The 24,513-nt window shown below is 39.0% G+C and overlaps 1 protein-coding gene across 1 annotated transcript in view; it reads left to right on the forward strand.

The window, feature by feature from the left end:
- The window catches only part of LOC106926667 (calsyntenin-2), a 96,321-nt gene extending 72,090 nt beyond the window's left edge, over positions 1-24,231 (forward strand). Inside the window, exons 9-15 of the mRNA XM_088011701.1 lie at positions 599-747; positions 7,857-8,068; positions 11,805-11,975; positions 12,067-12,212; positions 13,839-13,962; positions 18,539-18,723; positions 20,763-24,231. Of these exons, the coding sequence (XP_087867827.1) occupies positions 599-747; positions 7,857-8,068; positions 11,805-11,975; positions 12,067-12,212; positions 13,839-13,962; positions 18,539-18,723; positions 20,763-20,975 (1,200 nt within the window). The 3' untranslated portion in view covers positions 20,976-24,231. The remainder of the gene's footprint in view (positions 1-598; positions 748-7,856; positions 8,069-11,804; positions 11,976-12,066; positions 12,213-13,838; positions 13,963-18,538; positions 18,724-20,762) is intronic.
- The last annotated feature ends 282 nt before the right edge of the window (positions 24,232-24,513 follow it).

Raw genomic sequence — 24,513 nt, forward strand, 5'->3', positions numbered from 1 at the left:
CAAGAAGTTGTTAATCCGAAAGAGAAGAAAAACATCTGTACACTAACCATGCTGCAATCAGATAACTGACAGACAAAGCTATTTGGTGAACAAAGTGGAGCACTTAGCTGCTAAATAGCCACAAATTTCCCACCGGAGTTGCTGCAGAGTTAAGAGGAGAGTGATTATTGGACTCTTCTGTACAAAGTGGCCACAGATACCTCTCCAAGTGATTAATGATGCTGCTCTGCACCTGCTGAATTTGTAATTGACCGTAAACATGTTCACCAACAGTTTTACGCAAGGTTCGTAGTTCTTCCATCTCGCTACACCGCCCCCAGGTGTTCAGAATATTACAGTTTTACGCTGTTTTCTGTTTTATTAATTGATCCAGGAGATTCTGACCTGAAATCAGTTTTGAACTCAGAAAATGGCAGACAAGTTACCATCAGGAGAATATGACAACTCAGATCACTCTTTGTCCTCCGGCAGGTTGGCCTGTTCGTGACTAACAGACGGATAGTGATGGTTTCCAAAACAGAAACCAGACTGATCCACTGTATAAATGTCCATCAGTTCATTTAACATCTACTTGTTTCTCGTTTCTTCCATCTCCCAGTTCCACTTCAATCCAGCTCAGTCCATTCTGGTGATGGAGGGAGAGAATCTGGAGAACATTAACACAGCTGTGAGGAAAGTTTCCTACATAAACTCCCGCCAGTTTCCCACACCGGGCATCCGCCGCCTGCAGATCTCCACCACCGTCCAGTAAGTGTGTCGCCGACTTGTTCTTACAGTTATTTTGACTTCCATCCAATGTGTCCCCGTCTTCCCTGTGGATTCCTTCATATTTGGCATGCCTCGTATTGTTTCTGGGTCTCTGCGGCTCTCTTATGAATGTTATTCCACCTCAACACTTCTGTTAAGTGTAACAACAACACAGAAGACGGCCTTGACTAATGTAACTCTCTTTTCACACATCGATTTCCACACGTCTTTCTCTCAGCCCTGTCCCCGTGCTGCCATTCCTTTGGCTGTCACTTCCTGTTAACACACCAAATTGAGTTTGCTGTCGCCACCGGGGGCTAGTTTTAACATCCTCATGTCATGTATTAATAATTCCAGGCGGGTTTTGCTGGAGGAGTCGGGAAATAAAGATGAAAAAACTGAACGTGAATCTGTATGTGCGAGGGAGGGAGGGGGAGAAAGAGCGAGTGGCTTGTAAAACAGTCTCCCTCAGCGGGTAACTATTAAAATTCATGATTGTTTTAAATATATGTAGACCCCTGCAGCACAGCCCTGGGTTCCATCTCTCTTCCCTCCCGTCAGGGTCTTTGCGCGGACACGGACCCGAGGACTGTGTGTGCACGCTGCATGGGTGGCTGGTGATAAACCAAAGCCATTGAAGCTGGAGGCATAGCAGTTGTTAAGGAATACATTATGCAAACGCAAATAAGCTTGCATCATTGCATTGGCAAATTTTGCTCAAATGAAATTTTGCTTGCAGATCCTGGACAAAGCTGCCATGGCTCTATAAACAAGCAAATTTAAACTTGGAACTTGGCTTCCTGTCAGAAAATGTTGGCAACTGCATGACAAAGCCTGTCTGGTGAGGATTGTTTGGCAGAAATAAGTTGAGATGCTGAAGGATTTTTGGCAATTAAGCAGGTTTCTTGCTGATGTGTCAGAATTGCATTAATGCATAGTAAAAATAAGCAAGCGGCTTATTTTTACTAGGTTTTTCTAAAAAAGCACAGAAGCATGGACATTCCATCAACTTTGTTGCTGATATTAGGGAAACATAAGAAAATCAGTTGGTAATCAAAATATGATGATTTTTTTTCTATCATGACCAGAGAGCGTCCAATAAAAATAAACTAGCTAATATGTGAGTGCCCAATAATAGGGCGTGTCAGGGCGACTGCTTTCTAAATGAGGTGGAAGCTACAGGTCAAAAGTGCCAACGACATTCTCTGACCACTGCCCCATATAGTGCCCGGCATGACAACTATATTGGATTCAGAGTGTCTTAGTGGTCTGTATCTGGAAATACCAGCAGTTTCCAGACAGCGGTCTCATGTAATCGTGGCCTTAGGGTTTAACGTCTTGATGAGAATAGACTGCCTCTAATATTCTTCTGCTCCAGTTGCAATTTTTCTCCTGCAGATGATGAAATTAGAACCTTAGGATAGATAGAAAAATTATACTACCCACAAATGCATAAACTCTTATTAACGGCAGTGAATATTTTAATAAAATGGTTTAACATCATTTGGCGAACTTTTTTTTTTTTTTTTTTTTGCTCTTACATTTAAAAGGCGAGCATCTGTATTGAGTATTTAATAAACCTAGAGGGGCTTTGCTAATGACCTTTAATTCTACATATTTATCAACCTTAGACCACTAAACACTTTCCCTCTCGCCATAGTTCTGTTACTGTTTCATCTACTTTGAGTTAACAACAGCAAATGTGTGTTAAGCGTGTTCTGGATCCTTCTGCTGATCTAATTTTTAGCTAGCGGTTTTACTGCTCCATCCAGAAGAACGACCAGCAGAAACACTGGCCCCTACCATTTATTGTCAGTAACTATTAGAGGCATGATGTAAACAAAATAACTGTAAACACAATTGAATTTGGAAATAGGCTGACCACAAAATAAGATTACTGGCTGTGAATCAGTTGTGTCCGAACTAAACTGCAAAGTTTAAGTACTTACACTCCATCTTTTTTATTTCCAAATAAAAAAGCAATTAAAAAAAACTTCTCTATAAACAAAACTGAATATTTTAATAAAGCAAAGTACTTTGATTTTTGTATAAAAAAGGGGACTTGTAAATCATTACAGACCTGAAACAAAAATGGTTCTTAATGTGTGCCTTATTATTTATTATTATTATTTTGAGTGAGCTGTTTTCTGTGTTGTTAGTCTGGAGATGGATTTAGTCAATTGTCATCAACAGTATGGCAGGTATGGATCATTCTTTAATCTCAAAATGCTTTATTGAAAAAAGAACATTTTGTTGTAGCAGACATTTTCCATTGAAAGAGGTTTTACATTAAAAAAAAAGACAAAATAATGTCCTTGGTCTGCACTTTGGACACTTCTACTGTAAATCCAAACAATTAATTTTGCAGGATTAGAGACAATAGTTTTTTAACCAACTCTCAGAAAATTCACGTAGCTTCTTTTTAGTATCTTATGCCAGTAAAATGTTTACTCACCATGTGCATGATGTCATGTTTTCCCTCTTTTAATAATGCAAGTCAACCTTTCTGTCTGCAACATAAAATAGTCATACAAAACGCAGCTTCTTCGAATATTTACAAAAACATTTGGAGATTGAGGAAATAATACTTTTTAAAAATATATGCTTTCGCACCTCAGTGCAGTTAAATTCATTTTGTATCGGCCTACCAATTAGTTCTGTAGAGCTCCATCTAATCACACTACATATCCCATAATGCACAGAATAGCTGCTCACAGTTCCAGCCATGGGTCCATCAAGCTTGTGTGAGAATCAGATGCAGCAAGGAAACTTGGCAGACTTTCTATGTAGCCAAGCAATGGAAAAACTCAGTCAGCCTTGGCTTGTGCACATTTTAAAGATATCATGGGCAAAACTTAATCTGGAACTCTTTCATAATCCGCTTCGCTTCTGATGCAGAGAGGTGCCTGTACATGCAGATGGAGCTAATGGAGCTGCAGAGCAACAGCACACATCAAATTATGACTCCACGGGTCCAGCACAGCTTTCTTGCTCCATTCCCAAAATGATGCCACAACTGCCTTCAAGCTGCTTCAGTGCTCTGCTTGTTTGTAATAGAGATTTGTGTGAGCGAGTGTACCTGGTGAGGAAGGAGATGATGACGGATGCACAGAAGCTTTCTGACTGAAGTTAGTCAAAAGTATTCTAAGGCTTCCACATCTCAAAACCTAACAATACACATTAATTCATTTCTTGCCAAGAAAAAGGCATAAAGAGCAGAAAAAAGCAGCATAAACTGTTATTTTTGTGGGGGTTTTTTGCTTGTCCTCTGCAATATCAGCACAAACTTAATTTTCCACCAGATTTTTATTTTATCATATATTCTGTTCTTACTTGAATATGTTTTTTTGTTGTTGTTTTTTTTACAAAATAATTTTAATATGTAATGCATTGCCTCGCCACCTGGATCTAACGAAGCATCCTATTGGATAATTACTGCATGGCCAACTGCCTTTCAGCTGGCAGCAAGTTATTTAACCCCAACTGATGCGATGAGTAACTTCTCATTTCTTAAACAGCCATGTGGTTGTTTAAGAACCACATGGTTCTTTCCCACAACTACATGCTGTAGTTGTGGAAAAGATGTTATTATGGTAGGAAGGGTCAGATCATTGCCAAGCACCAAGCAGAGAAAACATCTAAAGAGATTACAGAAACTACTAATTTTGGATCTTAAACCAGTTTCAGGTTTGAAAGATTCCAGTTAACATATTTTCTCATATGTTTAAACACACAACTATAATAAAGATATGACAATGATATATAGTTGGTGAATGTTATATATGTATTATTTTAAATTGGTCACCCAATTCTTGTTTTTGCAGTTTATTAAATATGTTTGCTCCATAATAATGTTAAACTGAAAGAAGGCCAAGTACAATGCATGATTAAAATCTCAAAGTTATTGCAACAGTCATTCCGATTGAGGGTGTAAGTACAAGGCTGGCTTTTCCTTTTTAAAGTCCCTCAGTGGTTTTATAAAGGCTTTACCACCTTCTCAATTTCAGTAAATTTCAAATCAATCAAAAAATATTTAGTTTTTTCGAAGGGAAATTTAAACATAATCCAGGCATTTACTCCTTTTCCCAGCATTTCATTTCTGTTCTGATGTAAAGGTGGAATCAGTGTGAGATGTTTTTCTTCAAAAATCAGAAAATTGGGGCATTTTACATGTAAAATTTGAATCTATGGGTTTAGTTTATGTAATTATATTAAAAAAAAAACAACTGACTGAACTCTGAATGATGAAATAAAAAGTAAAGCTTTGAAGTTCTTGTAAATCATTTTTGAGTTTAAATGCAAATTTAAAGCATTTTTTAAAAACAACTAAGAAACATCCCAGCTTGAGATGGGGAAAACATTATGCTGATGTGTGTCATGGATTGGCGTATTGCAGCATAATTTACATCAGGACGTAGGTGGGAAAAGACAGATAATGCCTTGCAGCGTAAACTGTACGTTCCAGGTTTCCAATCCAGGAAAGAAAACATGTTATCGTTTCCTGTAGCTGCCGCAGAGGCACAGTATGGAGGGAAAGCTCTGATGTCCCTCCCACCGACACGTCTGTGTGCTTGAAAGGCCTTTGGTGAAATGAAAAAACAAAAACCCGGCATGTTTGTTCAGCTCCCACCACAGCATCACCACCAGCTGCAGCATCCATCCCTCGCCCCGCCCACCAGCTTCCATTCTCATTTTAATATCTCCTGTTTTCCATGTGATTGATGTTCAACCTGCAGTCTTCAACCAGTGCATCCGTCAGGCTTCGCATCGTTTCTGTACGCATACATGTGTGAACATGGCAGATGTATGTCTGTGTGGGGTACGGATAACGCTTACCCAGGCTTCATTGTAAGATCACAGCTAATTCTAAGCTCTCAACGAGCTCCCACCCATTAAATGTTGCCAGTGGAAGCTGTGTGTTTATGAGGCGGGTATCGAAAACAAGTATAGTCCTGCAGCTCTGATTCTACTCAATAAAAACTAACGTGACAGAATGTATTACCCTCTAAATAACTGTAGTAATTACAGCACAGATCTCTCTAGGATGTTTGTTTTTTTTTTTCTGTGAACTATCAGAGGTTTGATAGGAGGTTTACTACACCCTCTGGCAAAAAAATAAACGCAGAGTTGCAGCTCTTGGATGAAATGTAGTCTGTTGTAACAAAATAACCCTCTGAAATGTGACTGCAAATTATCTTCTGGGTTTGTAAAATGTAAAATATAATGTGTAGGCAACATTTATTGGCACCCCTGGCAAAGATGGGTTCAAAGAATTGAAATATATTCATAATTTAACTTCAGCAGCATGCTTTGAAACACTAATAAACTCGAACATTGAGTATATTTATTCAACAAGGAAAGATTACACAACTAGTGGTAACCTTGCTGTTAATGCTTCCCCACTGGTAGAGCTCAAAAAGTTCGGAGCATTCAGAGATGGATCTTTGGAGTTTTGAGTCATAGATTGCTGTGAAAGATGGTTTAGTTGTGTACCTGATGAGCCACGTTTGGGTTGCTTTTTCCATTTCTTGTGGACCATTATCCTGTTTTGGTATAAGCTACCAGATTTCTAAGAATCCGTGGACTCAAGATTCCCTTAACTTTTGAAGTAGTAGGCCCACAGCATGACAGATCCCCCACCATACTAAATATGGACATGATAAGATAAGATACATATGGGTTTTTATCCAGGCTAGTGGCCAGACCCAGAAAAAACAGGCCTGGGTTTTATGTCATACGCTCAATATAAACAGAAAGCTGCAGATTACTTATGAGATGTTCTTAAAAGCAAAGAAGGAAAGTCTGCATTTAAAAAACTGCTTCAGTCTTATCTATCTGAAAGAGAGTTTTAGGGATATAAATATTTATCCATTTTAGTTTTACTAAAATATTCAAAACTGCAATGAGAGAATAACTCATTTCAATGCTTTTACAATTCTTAACCAGAGGTCCCGGCAAATGTTGGGCAGCACTGTTCATAAAAATTAAACATCCCTTAATGTGGCAATCAATTGCAAATATGTATTCACATTAATCATCATCATCCTGTAATTTGTGGACCTTATTGAGCTGTGACTCTGAGATGATTGACAGGAAACAAGCCCTCAACAGTTTACACAGTGGAAAGGTTACAAAGCTCCTTTAGGAGGGCAAATTAACATGTGGAATGGCAAGAAATGAAGCACAAAAAACAAAACCATGCAGAATATTGTTTGTCTTTGGTGAAATTGAAGAATCCAAATATTCAAGCTGATATAAAACTCAGATGAAGTACTAATGTATTTGTTTCTGTTTTTTTTTTTTTTTTTTTTTTTTTTGTCTGTTCATGCACATAATCTGAAAAATGATGTGCCAATCAATGCAACAATATCAAGCATTTTTAGTGGCATGTTTCCCCATAGGAAACAACTCACTGTGTGATCTCCATGACCGGTGATTCCATACTTTTGCAAGGAGTTGTACGATTTGGTGCCATAATTGTTTGTTTTGGTTTGTTCTCTTGCTGCCATTACTGATTGTGAGTTTTTTCCCCCTCTTTGATTTTGCAAAATGAAAAAGAGGGAGACAGTTTAGTGAACTGTATTGAACAACTTCCCAAATCTGGAGTCTGAAAATAACCCAGTAAAAAGTTTTAACGACCAGAACACTAAAGGGGTTTTATGGATGCTGCTTCTTTATCTCGTGTGAACCTGAAAGCTCCAAAGCTGCTGTCACGGCTGAATTTGGGGGACAATAAAATGTGTCTTTATTGCCCCCATTTGGGGACAATACAGAATATTTCTATTCTCAAACCGATTGCTAATATTAGTTCAAAACCATTTCCTTCAGCACTGATTTTTTAACTCTACTGTTTTTATTTGGGGACAAAAGAGAGGGAGCATCCTACTGTCCTCTTATTTTACTCTGCCTGTGGTCCAAGCTTTGTTGAAGTGTCTGTGACCCTGAACCCCTGTCGCTTATCAAATAATAGTCACAAACTAAAACCTCACTGTGACACAGCACAAAGAAGCGCAGTTTTGATGTCATTTCGACCAACCTGTGCTTGGTGATTCAGCCCGCTGTTCTTTTCTTCTTCGTCTCACTCCTTTGTTCCCCTCTGTTTGCTCTAGGTGTTTTGGTGAAGACACATGTATCACCATCCCCATCATCGAGGCGGTGGTGATGGTGCTGCAGCCCAGTGAGCCCAGGATCACCATCAGTGGGGTGGAGAGACTCAGCCAGTCGGCCTCAGATTTCAGAGCGGCAGGAGGCGTCTCTCTATTTCAGGACCTCCACATTATCAGCACAGTCACCAGGGCAGACACCGCCCCCCGTCACACAGGTAGGACCACACACTTGTACTACGATTTCTTAAGGTTACATTTCCTGTTTTGTAAGCCCCTGAAGTTCACATTGTGAACACAAGCATTCCAATCTCTCATACAACAGGGTCTGACTATCTCACAAAGTTTTTAGATTGAGTGTGTACCTCCCTCTAGGTGGAAATCTGTCTTGGGTAAATATTTCAGCAAGTGTTTTTCATATTCATGGTGTGTTCGCTCATTCATGAAGCCCACCAGCACATTCACATATCACCTGTCTCGCTAAGCAAACCTTCAGAGAAAGATAAACATTTCATAACACCTCCTGAGACCGTGGATAAGCAGATGCTGCTTTCATCCGCCGCATCTGCACAATCCGTCAAGTCAAAGCATCAAACCATCGTGCTCTCACTCTCACAATGGCAAATTCTCCAACTTGGGATACAAGTTTCTGCTCATGTACGGTACTTTGTAAAAAAAAATATTCACACCCTTTGAACTTTTCCCCATTATGCCACAAACACAAACTTTAATGTTTTTTAGTAAGACTTTTACTGCAATAGACCAGGCTGCATGTTTTTTGAGATGAGGGAAAAATACAAAGTCATGACTTTGACTTTGTTTTATTTCCAAATACGTGTTATTTGGAAATAAAATGTGAAATGTTTGGTATGCGTTCATATTTAGACCCTCTGAGTTAATATAAAACCAACTTTGGCTTTGGAGATGTGTAACCACCAGTTTAGTACATCTAGAGACAAAATGTTCTGCTAGTTGTTTGCAGAATAACTCAAACTCAGATTGTCTGGGGAGAGACTGTGTTATCTAGGAGCACTGTGAGACGTTTAAAGATTGGAATATTACGTTCTAACCAAACCCAGCTGTAAACGTCTTCAGAACTTTCTCACTAACTTATCTGCTACGATCCTTGGCCTCCATGATGCCATTTGTTCTCTAATAAACGTCCGAGGCCTTTAGAGAACAGCTGGATTTATTCTGAGACTACGTTTTTGTAAATATACCTTTTGACAATAAAAAGTATGGGTGTGAGTTACTACCATTATTAGTGGTTGTTGTAAACTTTACTACAAATATGAAGATCCGTTTCTTAGTATTGGATCCAGCAAATTGGTTATTATAATGCAAATGTTAACAAAATAATAAAGACAAATATCAAAAGCATAAAGAACAACATGAAGTCAATCACATATCCGCTGGATATGTGATTGGAAAGGAAGTGGAAAGAAGTACAACTTATTTGATTCCACCTCTTCTGCAAGTCAAACATAATTCACCCGAAACAATTTATCTCCCGTTAAAGTCCCGCTGCGATTGCTCACAGAGGCTTAAACCTGCATAAAATGGAAACACAATGACATCCAAACACAAGCCTGAGAGAGCTGTAACCTAAACGATGCCCCTTTAAGGGTGAGCGCAGCTCTTCTCAGCAGCAGTAGCTGCAGTGAAAGCGAGAGCCTTTTGTTCTGATTACTCCCCACCATGTTGAGTCATTCACCTGCAGCAGAGTCCATCCCTCTCTACACCAGTCTGCAGGTATTAGTCCCTCCAGTTCCTCTTTATCACTCAGCAACTGCAGACCTCCTGCTGCTAAATACGGCCTGTAGCTGCCTGAGGGCTGATTCTTTCACTTGCGCTGCCTTGACCAGTGGCAAACGAGTGCAACTGTTAAATCTCACCAGCTCCTGTTCTGTCCAACGATCAGACCACAGAGGCAAGAAACCACCCGCCTCGCCTCGCAGCCCTGCCGCTGGCAGTCAATTAGGAACAGATAAGCGGGCGGGAGGGAAATTTTATCCCTCCATTGTGCGTAATGTGTGAAGGAAGAGGAGCGGAAAGGGGCATTGCTTTCAGGGAGTCAGAGGAACTCTTTTTGCAAGTGAAATGGAAACTTCGGCTGGGAGGGAAAGATTAGCAGCAAACCAGAGAATGGAAAGGACGGAAGACGGATGGATGGGAAGAGTTTATAGGAATTTGTCAGGGAGGAGTTACATTAAAGTGTCACAAAGGGTAGATTTTGTGCTCTGTCAAAGCTTAAAGGATTTAAGAAAAACTGCGGATCTCTTTTGCGTGACATGCTCTAAGTTTCTTTTCTGCGGATGTTTATGACACTTTGTCTCTTTGCCATTGGTTTGTCTTCTACTTGACCTGACACAGCACTCTGTTGCGTCTTCCTCCCACTAATTCCCCAAGATGTCTATTTCCAGACTGATTCAGATGATTCTGAAAGGCACCGTCTTTTATCCTCAATACTTTGGCACTATTTCCCCAGCCATCTGTCTTGTCTCAAATGTCCTGCTTTGCTATAGAGGTCACTGTTTCCTTGTTCCTTTGGTGTTCAGCTGCTCTCTCAGGCTCTTTTTATCTGAACTCTTTTCTTTGTGATCCTTTCCACAATCAGCTTTATATTATGCTAGATTCCACTGTTGAAGGGTGTGTGGAAGATGGAGTCATGTTCTGTTGGAATTTTGATTGACCAAGTTTATTTTGTTTCACTTTTGTTTATTAAAGGAATAATTATTGGGTGCAATGATGCATATTTTTGCTTCAACATTCCCAGCATTACATTTTGTTTCCATATTTTCTTTCTCTCAGGTTTAGTCTGAGAAATCCCTGCAGTTTTATTTTTAGTCCTAAATTGCTGTTTGTATTAGTCAGTAGTAGTACTCAGGTGCTTATGCTGTAGAACATTGGCTTTTCTTCTAAAATAACTGGAAAAGTAGCTGCTAACTTTGTCAGGTTTTCAGCATATTTTCATGGCAGTACGTATATCATTTTTTCACGAGTGGCTCTTGTTGTTCAGAGTCAATAAATCATAAACTATATGTTTATTTTTCTCTTATGAACCAACATATCAAAATGAAATTTATTTCCAGAATGTATAGATTAAAATAAGATCCTTAAAGTACATTTACATGCTGCTCCATTAAATAACTACACTGACAAAAATGGTTTGCCCACGCAGATTTATTAAGTTTATTTAGTTTTCATGCTAAACAAACATAAGTAACATAAGTAAAGTAAGTTTGACAAACTTAATTTGAATATAATTAATAAATTATCACAGTTTTTTTTAAAGTTGGCGCTCCGCTCTTTCTTTTTTCAGTGTACAAAGACTGTCCAATAGCTACAAACACCTGAGTGGAAATGTGTATGAAAGTTGTGTTTGGAAATGGGGAATTTCTCCAAAATGTAATGTGGATTAGACATGGAGGATAGATTTTTTTTTATTCTTATTCTCTTCTTTGTGCTTCCAGTTCCTCTTTGACCATTTACTAATTTGTTCAAAATCATTTGCATGTGTGATTATTTGCTGCCGTGAGACTCTGGCCAACTGGCTTAATTATTGCATTAGCATGAAAAATGCAAGTTCATAACCTTTGGGCTATTTTAGCCAACAATTAATGCACTCCACACATTAACAATATGAATATTCCACACACTAATAATGTAATTCTGATTTATTCATAATATATTATGCAACTATACATACCTGAACTTTTATGTATGATTTTGACTTTTTGTGGACTATTCCAAAAGTAAATTCAAAATGATGTTACATAATCTCTCCACTTTTGAAAAATGGTTCAAAACAATCTTCAAAAATCCTAACTGAATATTTTTGACCGGCGTTGTAAAGGAACAATTCATAACAAAGGTATCTGCCAGCGTAATATCTCTTCTGCATGCTTAAGCGCCAGACAGTAAGACCTTATCGTGATGTTTCTGTTTGCAAAGCTCATCAACCCGGCATCCTGGAGGAGATCATCCATAACTTGGACTACTGCGATATTCTTGTGTTGGGGGAGGAGCTAAACCCAAAGCAAGAATCCCTCCAGCTGCAGCTGAGCTCGCTTCTGGGAAAACACCTCGACGCAACCAACTCCACGTCCGGCATGTCCATATATGGTAGGTGACCAACATCAGAACCACCCTGTTGTGTCTGCTGCATGTTTAGAATACCTGTAAGCAACAACACCTCTACTGTCCCTGTCCACAGGCGTGGACTCCATGACAAACTACGAGCAGGTGATCAGAAAGGTACATTACTACCACCTGCAGCCCGGACAGCTGACGGAGAGGAGGTTTCGCCTGACCTGCTCAGAGCTCAACGGCCGCTACACCAGCAACGAGTTTACCCTTGAGGTCAGCCATCCAGCAGCTTAATAGAGTTTTTTTTCTATATTATTTTTGCTTTCTTTGTAGCTTGTTAGACTTTTTATTGTTTATATGCTTTTCACCTGCCGTTATTGTGCCCCTGTGGGTCATTTTGACTTGAAATCATCAATTTGTTGATAGCCGAGGCAATAACAAGCAGCAAAAATGGGGTACATAGTTTGAATCTAATTTAACATAAATACGACTAAATGTTTGCTTTAGGTCTAAATGAAAATAGCCTCAGAAACGAAGCTGCTCGCGGCAGACATTTTGAGGACTACAATGCTGATTTTAAGAATCCGCTTTTAGAGGACAGCTTCATTCCCTGCTTCTTTTGAATCTCTATCGCTGAGGTAAAAAAGAGTGCAGGTCTGAATGGCTCACTGCAATATAATAGGCTCAATAATGGCAGTTACACAAGCATCAAATAGGACATGAACATGACTTTCACCGGCTGCAGCAAAACAGATTTTCAGAATTTGCTGCTGTTCGCCATCTGCAAAAATAACAAGAAACCAAATATTTGTTTTCTCTTTTCATCACATTGTTTGACATCTGCAACTAAGCCAGAAAGCAGAAAGGTCAATGTTAGATAATCTGTTGGTACAAGTAAGTCTTAATCAAAATAAAAAGTTGTCATGTCCAAACCAGCATTATTACAATTTTACTGAGTGCTTTGGTTTTAGCCACCATATAAGGATAACAACATGTAGTCCCTGTGGATAAGTCAAGCAAGCACCTTGAGTCAATGTTCCAAGGTGCAGAGAACGGAAAACTAAAGTGACATTCTCACAAAGAGCGCTGTCTGCGACCTTCATTACGTTTCTATCTATGGTTGCCATGTTAGACATAAACCTTGGAGAAGCTTGGAGAGGTCCGACTTTTCAATTTCAGGGGCCATTCGTCTTTAATTTCTTGCAAATTGAGCTGTTAACATACAGATCAATGATCAATATGTGAACTGAATTACTGGAGATCTGAATCAAGCCATTTGTTCTGAGTTTTTAACTTTTTTTGTCATTGAGAGGAAACATCAGAATCCACACATTTTCTTATGACATGATATAGTCAAGGAAACATTATGGTAAATTTGAAATAGTAAATGTAAAATTAATAGTAACAGCAAGTTCTCACGTGTATCATTTTTCTTGCAAACTGCACTAAAGGGCATCCACAATATTTTCTTTGTCACATAAACTGGGCAAATTGGCAGTTTAAGAAAAAAAGAGAAAATGAGTTTGTTGCATATTCAACAGTAGTCAGACAGCTGTTTCATGTAATAAAGAAAGGAAACGGAGCATCAGCTTGTACATCTTTTTCCTCTGAAGCATTCTACACCAGGTCAAGATCACATTTATTTATATAACACGTTTCCAAAAACTCAAGGTGCACAAAATGCTGCACTCAGGCAGCCTTTTCTAGCAGCAAAAAACATTTGCACATGATAGCTGTCGGCTCTTACCTGATGAGTGAGTCACAGTTTGTCTTCCTGACTGGAACAAAAATTCACTTTCTTCTAGTTTGCCTGGAGGAAACCTCTGTTTGGGTTGAATGGTTTAAACATTTAAAGCCAGGAATCCTGGTTCAACCTGATTTTGTTTGTCCTTCCACCAGGTGAGCGTCTGGCACAGCTCAGAAACAGAGGAACACATCAGTCACATGGTGGCCCCACCTCAGTACATGCAGGTGGTCCACCACCCATCCATGATCAGCGACCTTTACCCCAACCATGCTTCAGGTAGGAAAACACGTTTGTAAGATTTCAGTGCCAAACAGCAAAGCAAGCGCCGGTTGCAGGATTTCAGTTTTGTTCCGATTTCCATTTTCAATGTATTTTATTGGGATTTGTGTGAGCAACACAAAGCATTGCATTGCTATGAAATGGGGGAGGGGGGGAAACCACACTTGATCTTTAGAAAATTGAAATCAAAGTAATTCTGAAAGCCTGACTAAAAAGGCAAATAAATCAAAAATCATGTCAGCTGTCTGTTGTGGGGTAAAACTGTAGAGATCCAAGAGAATGCTCAATTCCTTTTTCTAAGTTTGTTTATGACTCTGTTGCTCAAGGGGCTGCTTTCGAACGCCACTCTTGCTCTTCCCTCTGAGCATCCGAGTGATCCGAGGTAAAAAGAGCGCGGGTTGGCGGAGGGGAGCCGGTCTTAATCTACCACATGTGATTTAATTATTCATCAGACTCTAATGGATTCTACTTAGAGTCCTGGAGAGTTCAGTGGCTGAGGCTGTTAACGGAGCAGATAGCTGGAGTGTGTGCGTGTGCGTGTGTGTGCGTGTGTGTGTGTGTGTCGTTGGAAGGAGGTCAGAAGAACAAAGAGGGCGGAGAGCGGCTGAGCAATCAGCGTATAAATACTCAACAAAGAGAGATCCCCAACTCTTTAGGCACATGTGCCTGCTGCTGTGGACTCGCCGTATGTTGAGTACTTGGAGGAGGTGGTGATGCTCTTGTGCGAATGGAGACTTTCGAGTTTCTGCATGAAGCACTACTCAGAGGATCAAAGGCCCTGAATTTGGTGTGAAAATCTACAAACTAGACTGAATCAAATGATCAGTTGAAGAGTGCTCTGTGAGCCGTAGTCTCATTAACCGCACGCTTCCACTCACCAGGAAGGACTGCTGGAGAGAGGGCCGGCACAGAGGAGTCACGCATCTTCCAGGCGGCTGGAGATCAGAGTGAACCAAATAAACAACTTCAGTACCGGAGCCATGCCTCAGCATGTGCTGCAGCATGATGATGTGCCTTTGTAGCCCTCCGTCACAGGCTTTCCATAAGTAGAGATAAGTCTAATGTAGATTAAATATGATTGTTTTTGTATGAGGCAAAAAGCAACTCTTCTAGACAATAGATCTATTTGCAGTGTTTAGATTTGGGTACAGCCTGATCTGATTTAACAAAAGTTTTTTGTTTTTTTTTCAGGATGCAAAAATACACAGTCTGAAGAGTATCTGGTCTATTTTCAGAATAAGATATTTTGCACTCAGCTGTTTATCATGTCACCTCATTAATATCAAACATGGTGAGTTGTACTGGCATGCTCACCATGAGAACTGTACACACTGTACACACTTCATTCAGAATGTTTAATTCTAGACTTTAACCTTAAAATCTGATTCATCAAGTTTGTCTAAAAGGGCTATTAGTAGAGGTATGCGATTAGGGCTGTTGTAAACGAATATTTTAGTAATCGAGTAATCTATCGATTATTCTTACGATTAATCGAGTAATCGGATAAAAAAAATTTCTAAAATGAAATATTGGTAAATCTGGCATAATACCGGTGTTACTATCAGATATCAATGTCAGTCCAATTTTTCATATTTGAGCATCCCTAACAGTTGCTTTTTTGTAGTTTAGAAAACTAACCTGTAACAATAATAGCTCACTTTCTAAGTTAACCAGAAGAAAAGTTATAGAAAAATCTGAAATTCTATTGAATTTAATAACAAAGAGGCAGGCTCATAAATATGCTTATAAAAAATGTCTACAATGCAGCTTTTAGTTTATGTATTCATCTTCAGTGAGTTTAATAGATTAATTAAACTCACCTTGCCACCTAACCTGTCACGCTTTGGGTTTGAAAATACGGGAAATGCCGCCTGGAGTGGGAGGAGAGGGCGAATGAACGAACATGGGGTGGAGGGGAGGAAATAGACCAGCGGACTGACGAACCGTTAGACCGGGGGACGAACACGGGGGGAAGCAATACGGGATATTTACGACACCTTCACTGGTCACACTCAGAAACTCATCTACCAGCCATGTACGATGCGCTCCGCCACCCGTTTCTTCAGACCGGGATATGAAATTTATTGTGCGGTTCGTCGGTAAAGCTACACGGTAAGCATCAGCTACTCAGCCGCCCGCCCTGTTCAGGCTATCCGCTCACCTCAGCGCTCTTCCCGCCGTTCGCTTTCAACCAGCAGCCCCGGAGGAGAAATGCTGCCGTACTCCAGGCATTCCCCCAGTCATGTTAAGGATGCTTATTGGTTCCCCAAAAACGATAAAAAGTCGGGCATTATCATCAATCAATAAAATCCCCACGGGCCAATCTTGAAGATTGGACTTTATGCCGCTGAGACTTAGCTTTTGTCAACAACTCAGAGGCGGAAGTGAGAGCTCCGCGCAACGCAAATGAAGTCCCCCGGAACACGGTGCGCTAACTAATAAAACATAAATTAACGAAGCTTCGAGGCAGGTAAATTTTCCTCGAGGAATTTTAGTAATCGAGGTACTCGAATCATTCGAGGAATCGTTTCAGCCCTATATGCGATACTGCATATTTTGGTATTGATATAATACCAATTAAATACAAGGACGGTATTGCCAATGCCAATAACAATATTTTTAGTTTAAGCTTGACATATCGTCAAACTTCTGACTTTTAGGTGCTTTTTGTTTTCTTTTGTGTTTCCTTCAGTTGTTTTGTTCAACTCTAGGGCAGAATTTAGACCTTAATAAATTGCTGATATATTAAAAATTAACAGTAGAAAAAGCAAAAAATAAAATAAACAATTACAAAGTGCAAAATAATATATGAGAGCAAATTAAACCAATTTGAGTCATGAGAACTTCAGTTATACATCTTTTTACTTGCACTTCACATTTAAGTGATTTCTTTTCTTTTACATGAAATCCCAGTTTAATACATTGTGTGTTTAGTTTGTAATGTGATGTAAAGGGGAAAAAATGTAATGTAAGAGCCTATGATATTTTTCTGCCTATATATATATATATATATATATATATATATATATATATATATATATATACTTTCAAGCTGAACAATCTAAACATATCTAAAAAGTCACAATTGAAAGATATTTTCAGCTGCTATATGGATGATTTACATTGTGCTTTCCATCTCTCTGAGCTTTTTCACCAGCGTTCATCTCATAATGTTTATCATGAGAATCAACTAAAGCAGTAAAGGTCAGGATTAGGAGGCAGTTCGAGCTCAGGTAGGAAATTCGGGGCTCTATTAAGGTTTTCTTATGATTCGTTTACCATCACTCTTCAGTTCAGGCATGGATTTAAAAAAAGAAGAGAGAAATACCTTCATGTGCTGCTTACAGTTTGAACGCGGATAATTAGAAGGAGAGAATACAGATTATTGAAGATTCACACACCAACCCAATTCTGACAAGAGCAATAAATGTTTTAACTCACCTGAGGGAGTTTATGAAGAGTTCACAGACAAATGCAATTATAAAGCAAAAAATCAGATAAGTTTTGACATATTCTTTTCAGGAAGAGCCTAAAATTTACCGGAAAAAAAAAAAAAAAGTAGAGAAGAAAAATCTGAATTATTAAAGAAGCCCATTCTGACATATAACGATCTAATTTGATTTAGGGAGACGATTAACGGTCACAGAGTAATGGATGCATAACCTGAAACAAAATATCTTAAGAGAAGAGGTGTGTACTCAAGTCACAAATTTAATAACTTAAGACTTGACTAGATAAAAGAATTAAACTCTTTGGGCTTGACTTGGACTTTCACACATGTGATTTATGATTTATTTTGAGCTTGAACTATTTCAATAGTACCACTATGCGGTTCTGACCATTTGTTAGTGTTTCCTCATCCTGCATGCTGCTGTTGTACCTGCTTTTCTTCTGCACCCTTCAATGAAACAGAGACAATTACACTGGTGGAAAGGTTCTTTAATTAATATGTCACTAATAAAGAGGAACACATTTTTTTAGAATCCATTAAGGATAGCTTTATTAATTGCCAGGCAGTTTATGATAATTTTTCATAACCCAATATATAACACTAGACAGAAAAATATTATTCTATATGATGAATTAATGAATCTTAGTTTGCTAAACATGTAGACTGCCAACCACCATAGAGAGGCAACAACAGCTGATGTTGTCTCTCTGCAACATCAGAAGTTGTAGAGAAAGTGAAAGGTCACTTCATGAGTCAAAGGTCACAAAGTGACTAATGTATGGGTAATGCTTTCTTAACAACTTCTAATCATGGAGCCTAGAAAGGTTCAGTTTCTGACTTGGAGTTGACCCAGAACATGCTTTGGACTTTGGACTGAGCTCGGAACCTTCATATGTTAACTTGGGATTTGATTTAAGACTTGGAGGGTTGGCAGGGGGAGAGAACTTGGGACTTATCTTGATTCTCTCTGTGTTTATAATTAATCATAAAAATCTCCAACTAACCTAATGTTCTTCTTAACTAACAGCAACATAAATCCAGACTCAATGATGTCCAGCTACAACAGAGAAGCTGCTTCTGCATCCCATCAACCTCATCTGCTTCCTCTCCTCCTGTCCTCAGGTGTTCCGAGCGCCGCCACGGTGGTGATCGTCATGTGCATCGCCGCCCTGGTGGTGGTGGTGGTGCTGGGCATATACCGCATCCACGTGACCCACCAGCAGGAGGTGAAGCAGGGGGAAACGGCGAAGGAGGCAGACACAAACTGGGACGACTCGGCTCTGACGATTACAGTCAACCCCATGGAGGTAGGAGTGAAGAGCGTGTTGATGATCAGAATGTCTGCAAGATAAATGAGGCTTCCTCCAGTGTTTTAGCTGTAAGGGAAATCTAACTTCAGCATATGTCCTTTGGTCTGTGTTGCTGAGCCAAGATGCACCAGTCAGATTCTCCAGATTTTATAACATTTTTACCTGCTGATTTAAGTTTGGACGATTTTGATTTACAGTGCGCAAAATATTTATCTGAATCCTTCCAGCAGTAAGTTGTCAATTTTCTTAATGCAGCATGTTTTCTGAGATTGCATAACAAAAACGTAAAGACTGCAGAGTTGACTTTTTAGACTGTCTATTGCACATTAGCGATATAGTAAGCACAGTAATTATTATTAACTATGGATGTCAGTATCAATGCACGCTTCCTAGGACATGTAGCCCCTTACCTTAACTCTTAGACTTTGAAAACTTCCAAAATGTTCAAATCCTGCATGTTTCATCATAGACTGAGGAAGAAAATTAGGATAAAACAAAGCAGCTTTTCAGCCTTCCTGGTTTCTGCTGAAGTGGGATCCAGATAAAGCCTCTCCTTCACCAATCAGACGAAACTTATACTAACTTGTACGTACTATGGCAGATGGCTCTTTTTCAACAGTGAAAGGACCAAAATGTCCAGGAGCTGCTGAAGTTCAGTCTCTGCTGTAGTAGCCTGAGCCAATACCCGACATTCATCTGGATAAAATGCTGTTGTCTATTAATTGCATCTTTCTGCATTTGTGTTTCTTAAATTTTGTCCGTATTTGGTATTTGGTAACAATCCAATAAAAAGAGAAGGAGCATCAAAGATTTCTTCAGGGTATCTGGGCTAAAAAGTACAATTCCTCTGTATGATTATGAATGCTCATACCTGAAGCTTTGCGATGTCTCTGAAAACTTGGTAAAAACATTTTGGGAAAAAGTCTTTTGATCAAAACCCAGCTGCCTGGCTCATCTTTGGCAAGCAGTTGTGAAGCATGCAAGCATGCCACAACAGTTTGGCAGACCTTCTTTTGGCTAACAAGAAAGCACCCCTTCTGTTTGTTTTGGGATACAAAAGAAAGTCATTACACCACAAAAATGTAAGACTCAGTCACGTTTCATGTGTCTGACAAACAGAGGACTTCAACTACTAACCCCTCACTTCAGGACTTCTTTTTAATTGCTGCCCTACCCGCTTTGATCTGTGAAGTACATCTTCCCTGAAGTGTGTGACAAATACAACCCAAACCCAGATATTTACACACACTGTATCAAGCGACACGTGAACTTTAATTTAGACTAAATTTTTTAAATTTTAGGCCAGTTAGGACTGCCAGAATTGTCTGTTTGAAAAATGCAAGAATTATAAGCACAATATTTTTCAGAAAAGTTTTCTGTTTTTAAAGTCTGAAGCTAATATTTAGATTATAAATATGTCTTCTGATTGATTTATTCAGAACAAGTACACTGCTTTGTTGAGTTAAATCTTGCAAAAATAAAATGGCATCAAAAAATATCAGGGGGGAAATTGTCAGTTAATTAGAAAGGCACTAAAGGACCAGGATGTTAATTTTGACATCCACTATGGTCCAAGGAAACTAAAATTGTGTTTTTTGACCATTTGAATAAAAAAAAAAAAGACCAGGTGAACGCCTGAGAGCACCATTCCAATAGTGAGGTACGAAGGTGGCAGCATCATGGTGTGGGGGTGTTCGCCACAATAGATGCCATCATCATGAGGGCGGAACAGTATGTGGTTAAAAACAACAAGGTCCATGTTTTCAAAGCCCTAAACAAGGAATGAGTCACAAATCTAGCAAACTATTCTGAGAAGATTGTTTAAGGAAACCCAAAACATTTGACCCAATTCTTACAATTAAAAAAGTTTTTGACCAAATACTAATTTAATTTATGTAAACATATATATATTAATATTATCTCTCTCATTGTTCTGATATAATAATTTATATGACTCTCACCTAAACAAGAAAGTTTAGTCTTCTTTAATCTGGGACATTAAGAAAAAAAAAAGGGTTGTATTTTTGTCACCACAGAATTTGAAGAACCACACTGCAGGGGAGGAAGAGGCCAGTGAGGAGGAGGAAGAGGATGAAGAGGAGGAGGAAGATGATGAGGATGAAGAGGACGAAGAAGTCACCAGCGATGAATCAGATGACAGCGAGGAGGAAGTGGACGTCCAGCTACCCAGGATGCAACGCTCGAGTGAGAAGCCCCAAAGATGGGACAAACCAACAATATGCTATTGAAAACACACATTCACACACTCATTTGCTCACTCCCACACACACACACACACACACACACACACACACACACACACGCACGCACGCATTCTATAACACATCCTCGCTGAAATCCCACATGAGATGGCTGTAAACAACAAAAAGGGACTTCTCGTGCTTGAAAAATAAAGTATTGTTGCCCCCTAGTGGAAGATTGTATGAAAACACAAACAAATGCAGATCAGAGAAACAATGGGGCGCTAGAACTGCTTCTCAAACAACAAAGCTCCACAAATCTGGGTCATTCTCGGAGAGATGATAGCTCTCCCTCATTTCTACTGTCTTCTGTGAGAACAAGTTGTAAGAAACCCATTTTTTGTCGACTCGGTCCCATCTATCCAGTTTGATGTGTAAAATTCCACAGTAAGATTTCTGATGTCCCCACATTAAAAATGCAAAACAGCCTTTATTTAAGAAAAAAAAATGAGTCGCAAAAGTAAAGAAAATGAGACTATTTTTTGTTTTGTATACTTATTATTTATCTGTCTTTATTCTAGCCAATATGGCAAAGCCAGGTGATTTTACAGAAAAAGCATATTTTCAATGGTATTTTAAAAAAACAAAGAAAAAAAAAGATCAATGTGCTGTTTCAGATGTCATGTCGAATTAGCAGCCAGCTCTACGTTCTGGGTTTTTGAGAAAAGAAGAGGAGTCTCCTTGTACATTTTTATACGCTCCCTTCTTGTAAATATCAAGTATAGTAAGTGAGCCCTCCTCATCTTCCTCCTTTATCACCGTCCCGAAATGTTCAACAACCCTCCTCTCTTCACCTGTACACAGCACACGTCACCTGTTCATATGTACGGACACACTCTGATCCCTTAGCCTGCAGGAATACAACCCCAAGTCTTTTTTTTTTCCCCCCCCACCAAACCGGTTCCAAGACTAACTGGAATCTACAGCAGAATTTCTTTATGTTTGAAATGGTGAAGCATCTAGAAACCTCTTTACTGGCCTAAGATGGAGAGACCTCAGAGAAACAAGTGAAATAAAGTGACCATTTTGTCTGAAACTTTTCCTCACATCTCCTTAATTCAAGACAAAAGCAGCAAAACACCAAGCTTTACCAGTATTAAGAAATCAGAATTAGCACTAGAATGACACAATATTGTTATCTATCCTCTTCATCCTGTCTTAGTATCACCAGTAAGTAATGTATGTCAAGGCTTTGCAGTTAGACTCGGTATTGCAAATTTAAATCCCATTTACACATTGATATAAATAAATTGCTACCAACTGGTCTTTACAAATCCTGCTTTGTGCAGAATGCTGAGGCATTTTATACTTTTTTATGGTTTAGCTCCAGGACAAGGCCATTGCATCTGACATTGATGGTAATTCAAATGTATGTGCGAGTGCTTCTGTAGGTGCTGCACTTTTGTTGTACTAGTCAAGGATTTTCAAGCTGTCGTTTTGAGAAATGTTCTCTCAAAAATACAGATTATAGCCGCCATTATCAACAACTTTCAGGAAAAAAAATGTAATCTTACAGCTGTGAGTCTTCTTGAATTATACTAGGCGACATCCCAAGCTAAAGGATTTGAAGTTGACGTTTTAAGCTGTCTCTAGCATATTCACCATAGAGACAGAGGTTGAAAGGTCAGAAGTTAAAGAAATGATCAACTTAAGCCTAAAGTTGGCTCTATTTGCCATTTCAAAAACGATTCCACTGAGGTACAAATGACATCCTGTGGTAGGCAGCTACGGGTTTCGCAGCCGCAAAAAAGTTGGGTTTGATTCCTAAAACTGATTAAGTACAAAACATCAATAGAAGGGAAACAACCAGCAGACTAACTCTATGTTGATGAAATTTGAAGAAAAAGCTTGGAAACATTGGCTGAACATACAGTTGCCTTTCTAATAGATTCTTATTTTGCTTCCTGTGACATTTATCTAACGCCTCACCGATACTTAAAATAGCTAACTCTGAGTCTTCTTTCCATTAACTTCTACTTGAGATTAGCATGATCAGGGAATACTGATCCAAGTAACTAAATACAAAGGACGGAACATTTTGAGTAGAATTGTTTGGTGTTAAACTTTATTTGTATGTTTTAAGCTGATGTTGACTTGGGGTCATTGCAGGGGATCTGTAAGCATAGGGTGGGGAAACGCATGTTCTTTCAGAGGTTGGGAAGCTGAAACAGATTATGAGAAAGATTAAACTTGAGTCAATCTTGTTCTGACAAAATTTTACAACCTTGAATCGTCCGGATTGTGGTGTTAGTTTTGACTCTCGTTTCTGAACCAAAGATCTGCAGCTCTAGTATGACACCTGGTGGCCATAAAAATAATTGTCCAATTGAAGAATCCTATTTCACTACACATTTCCTTACCAAATGGCAAACTTAAATACAGAAATATAACACATGAAGTTAAATTATAACTGCAATAAAATGACATCAGAGAGAGAAATTTTAAACTTGTCAAGTAATTGTTCTATTTCTTATACGTTTATCAAATCAACTGCATATGGTCCAAAGTCATTTAAAGTCAATTCAGTCATCTAAACGTGTTATTTGTCATAAATATTTTTGCAGTATATGCTGCAGGAATATGTAATCCCAGTGCATTTGCCTACACTTAAATCTACAAAATGGAGAGATAGTCTGGTCCAGCTGTGGGAGAAGTGGAAACAAAATGAATACACATTTCATGAGTCACTTTTCACTTGCTCAAAGACCTCAGATGAGAGTTGTTTCATATCAAAGTGAAAGGGCATTACTCTCTGACTGCGGCCATCCTGATCCAGTCTGGTTGTACTGTTTGATAGCAGAGAAACCAGCCTGATGAGGACAAATCGAAGCTTCTTTTTTTTTTTTTTTTTGGCCTCTTCTAACCTGGTGAGTCTCAAGGTCTTCTCTTGAGGGCAGATCTACTGTATGTGTGTACCATAAGCTCTATTGTATCTCCATGTAAAGCTCTCATATGTTGTTTAGGAATTTTCCTCATCTGCCTTGAAACCTGGTCTTGTGATATCACCTCCCCTCCCGCACCCCCAACTTAAAGCTTTGGTGGATTTTGCATCGGCCCGATCCCCAGTGTTGTCCTGACGTTTGTTTTAGAAGAGGACATTGGAATTAACATTGAAACCTTGTATAACGTGTACATTTTTTTTGCTTTTTGTTTTTGTTTTTTGGACTCTTTGTTCTGTTTTTCTTTGGATGGTCACTACAGCACTTTCTGTAAATTGGCCAATAAAAACTTGTTTTTGAATGAAGTTGTGGGAGCTTTTTCTGGTGAGTGTAGTGAGTGAGTGTTTCTGCCTTATGGATGGGAAACACCATCTATAAGGTTCACTGTGCAGTGGATTCTGGGTTATTGTAATGGGTACTATATGGAGCGTAATTAGTGCCCAATGTGTACCTTTTAAGGCCTTGCTTCTAAAGATGTAATTCTTAGATAGTTATGTTTTACCTCCCATCTTACCAGTACACCTTTACACCTAAATATAGCAATAATTTCCGTGTTCAAGCTGCTGAGAAGGAATTAAAAATTATTT

This window comes from Poecilia mexicana, unplaced genomic scaffold, assembly GCF_051168715.1.
Source record: "Poecilia mexicana isolate PSO_F unplaced genomic scaffold, ASM5116871v1 scaffold_13, whole genome shotgun sequence".
In the NCBI taxonomy this organism is placed as follows: Eukaryota; Metazoa; Chordata; class Actinopteri; order Cyprinodontiformes; family Poeciliidae; genus Poecilia; species Poecilia mexicana.